The sequence below is a fragment of the Spinacia oleracea genome, chromosome 6 (genome assembly GCF_020520425.1).
Source record: "Spinacia oleracea cultivar Varoflay chromosome 6, BTI_SOV_V1, whole genome shotgun sequence".
Taxonomy (NCBI): domain Eukaryota; kingdom Viridiplantae; phylum Streptophyta; class Magnoliopsida; order Caryophyllales; family Amaranthaceae; genus Spinacia; species Spinacia oleracea.
Window position 1 is genome coordinate 51,760,439 of NC_079492.1, and position 3,650 is coordinate 51,764,088.

General features: G+C 35.3%; 1 protein-coding gene across 1 annotated transcript; it reads left to right on the top strand.

Moving 5' to 3' along the window:
* The first annotated feature begins 318 nt into the window (after nt 1-318).
* On the top strand, nt 319-2,403 carry LOC130463147 (uncharacterized). Its single transcript, XM_056832194.1, has 6 exons — nt 319-547; nt 770-868; nt 965-1,044; nt 1,140-1,275; nt 1,502-1,828; nt 2,324-2,403. The coding sequence occupies exons 1-6, from the start codon at nt 319-321 to the stop codon at nt 2,401-2,403; spliced, it is 951 nt and encodes a 316-aa protein (XP_056688172.1).
* The last annotated feature ends 1,247 nt before the right edge of the window (nt 2,404-3,650 follow it).

Genomic DNA, 3,650 nt, shown 5'->3' on the forward strand with positions numbered 1-3,650 from the left:
TTCCCCCGTCAAGAAGTCGGAGTCGGGCCCTAGACTAACCAACTCCACAAAAAAGAATAATATTTCCTATAAAATAATATTAATCTAAACATGCAAAGATTTGGTCAATCTAATGGTCCATTAATCTATCAGTTAAAGAAAGAGATCGAGAATCTCATTCAACAAAATATGACCATTGTTACATATTATGGCAAACTAAAGAAGCTATGGGACGAAATGCAAAATTTAAGAGCATTTCCTACTTGTACTTGTGGTGCTATGATTCATTGCAGTTGCCATTTTCTAAAAAAGATAGATGAGTTTGAGGAGGAGGATAAAATGATGAAGTTCTTGCTTGGAATGAATAGAGGTTTTGATGGCACTGTGAAAAATGTGTTGTCCATGGATCCTTTGCCAAGTATTAACAGAGTTTTCTCAATTACTCAACAAATAGAAAAACAAAAGGAGTTGAGCAATGTTATTATTGAGTGTAATGCTATGAACAGCAGTGCTATGGCTGTACAAGCTTACAGAAGGGGTCAGATACAGAAGTATACTACTGGATATGGCAAGAAAGATTGGAAAGAATTGAAAAAGGAAAAGATGAATTAAACTTGTACTCACTGTAAAGAAAACTGACATATTGCTGACCAATGTTTCAAACTCATTCGTTATCCTGACTGGTACAACACTATCAAGGCTTCTAAGGGTAGTAGTTCTACTAGTAGTAGACTAGCAGCACATGTCAACTACATTGCTGACATTGGGGATGAACCTTTGGGCAATACAGATGGTGACAATGGAGTGCTGAGCAATGAAATGTTGAATGCTATTTGTCAGGAAGTCATGAAGGTGATGAAGGGCAAACAACCGCAAAGTACTGATGCAGGTGCAGTCAATTGTTCATATACAAATTATGCATGTATAATTTCTCATTCATTCAGCTCTGCTGTGAATAAATTACATGATTAATGTTTGTGGATAGTTGATTCTGGAGCATGTGATCAAATGACATATGATGAAACTATTTTAACCAATATAAGAACTCTCATTAACCCCATCAAAGTTGGCTTACCTGATGGAGATCAATTGATTGTTGACACTACTGAGATACTACATTGAGTAATAAACTAGTCCAGCATAATGTTTTGCTGGTTAAGGGTTTCAGACATAACTTGTTGTCTATTGGTAGACTAATTCAACATATTGGTGTCAAATTTATATCCACCGGTACTGGATACACTTTACAGGACCCTGCTAGTTCTGAGTTGATTGGTGCTGGAAAGAGGACAAATGGTTTGTAATATTTTGTCAACCCTTCAGACAATAAACTGTCAAATGCTGGGATCAACAAAGGTATTACTCTTTAGAAACCAAGTTGTAATATTGTGGAAAGCATGACTGATGTAAATGTGACTAGTCTACATAATAAAACTGCTACTAGTGCATCTCAAGCTAAGGATTTGGATAGAAATAAGCTTGATATGTTCCATGCCAGACTAGGACACCCATATTTGTAAAGGTCTTTCTGAATACAACTGTGTTGTGTGTTACAATTCCAAACATCATAAATTGCCTTTTGCTGTAAGTACTAGTAGAGCAGATGTATGTTTTGACTTGATTCATCTGGATTTACGGGGTCCATATAGAGTCAGAAGTTTTGATGGTGCTTCATTTTTCCTGATTGTTTTTTATGATCACAGTAGGACAACATGGACATATCTCATTCATAATAAACTTCAAGTTGAGAAAGTTGTTTCTGGATTTTTATCCATGGTTGAGACTCAATTTGATACAAAGGTCAAAAGAATTAGGTCTGATCATGGCACTGAGATTGTGAAAGAATCATGTAGAACTTTATTTTAAAATAGGGGTATTTTACATGAAGAAGTGTTCCCTATGTTCCACAACAAAATGGCAGAGTTGAGAGAAAATATAGGAATCTTCTTGAAATTACCAGATCACTTAGATTCCATGCAGGTCTTCCTAAGAAATTTTGGGGAGAATGTATCTTCACTGCAACTCACCTAATTAATAAAATTCCTTCTAAGGCCTTACATATTATGTTCAAAACCCTACCTGGGTATGACACACTAAGAGTGTTTGGTTCTTTGTGTTTTGCTCATAATTCTTATGTTCGGAGAGACAAATTTGATTCCAGAACAAGAAGGTGTTTATTCATAGGGTATCCTGCTGGTTACAAAGATTTCAAGCTCTATGATCTTATAAAATAATATTAATCTAAGTTTGTTACAATTCTGTTTTGATGAGCTGGAATTATGGCTATATACTTAAAGTAGTTTGTTCTGCTTTGTTTCATTTGTGTGAGAATAACTGAATACAGATTATTTTCTCCCAAATTCTCTCTTCTATTGTTTTGGGTTTCTTCATGGTATCAGAGCAAGAATCTCTGATTTGAGATAGAGGTTATCTCATATTGAGATTGATTTGATCTGTTCTTAATCAAAGAACTACGAGTGTGTGATTACTGAAGGTTTGCTGCGAAATTTCTTGCGAATTACGATTGTGATTGCGAAGTTTCTTGAGTAAACTCAGTAAATTTGTTTGGTAATTGATAGAGTGATTGATTCGTATCTTGATCATAATGGCAATTGAAGATTCAGAAAGTGATAATTCGCACAACAACATAAACAATGGAGGTAATGGTGACAATTTTGATCCTTATTTCATAGCTAATTCGGATATTCCAACTTCTTCCTTAGTTGTTGTGGTTTTTACTGGTGTGAATTTTGTTCGATGGAGTAGAAATGTTAAATGTGCTTTGATTGCTAAGAACAAATAAGGATTTATCAATGGTGGAATAACAAAACCAGCTGTTAATCACAAAGATTATCCAAAATGGAAACTAGCTGATTTTATGGTTGTTAGCTGGATTTTAAGTTCAATGAATCAGGATTTAGCTGATGGTTTTGGATATATTGACAATGCTGCTAGACTGTGGTGTGAATTAACCGAAAGATTTGGTCAATCTAATGGTCCATTAATCTATCAGTTAAAGAAAGAGATCGAGAATCTCATTCAACAAAATATGACCATTGTTACATATTATGGCAAACTAAAGAAGCTATGGGACGAAATGCAAAATTTAAGAGCATTTCCTACTTGTACTTGTGGTGCTATGATTCATTGCAGTTGCCATTTTCTGAAAAAGATAGATGAGTTTGACGAGGAGGACAAAATGATGAAGTTCTTGCTTGGATTGAATAGAGGTTTTGATGGCACTGTGACAAATGTGTTGTCCATGGATCCTTTGCCAAGTATTAACAGAGTTTTCTCAATTACTCAACAAATAGAGAAACAAAAGGAGTTGAGCAATGTTATTATTGAGTGTAATACTATGAACAGCAGTGCTATGGCTGTACAAGGTTACAGAAGGGGTCAGATACAGAAGTATACTACTGGATATGGCAAGAAAGATTGGAAAGAATTGAAAAAGGAAAAGATGAATTGAACTTGTACTCACTGTAAAGAAAACTGACATAATGCTGACCAATGTTTCAAACTCATTGGTTATCCTGACTGGTACAACACTATCAAGGCTTCTAAGGGTAGTAGTTCTACTAGTAGTAGACTAGCAGCACATGTCAACTACATTGCTGACATTGGGGATGAACCTTTGGGCAATACAGATGGTGACAATGGAGTGCTGA

Coding starts and splice junctions, on each gene's coding strand:
- LOC130463147 (XM_056832194.1), top strand. CDS start 319: ATGATGAAGTTCTTGCTTGGAATGAATAGAGGTTTTGATGGCACTGTG. Junction 1,045..1,139: donor CTCTCATTAACCCCATCAAA/GTTGGCTTACCT, acceptor TTGCTGGTTAAG/GGTTTCAGACATAACTTGTT. Junction 1,829..2,323: donor TGAGATTGTGAAAGAATCAT/GTAGAACTTTAT, acceptor AACTGAATACAG/ATTATTTTCTCCCAAATTCT.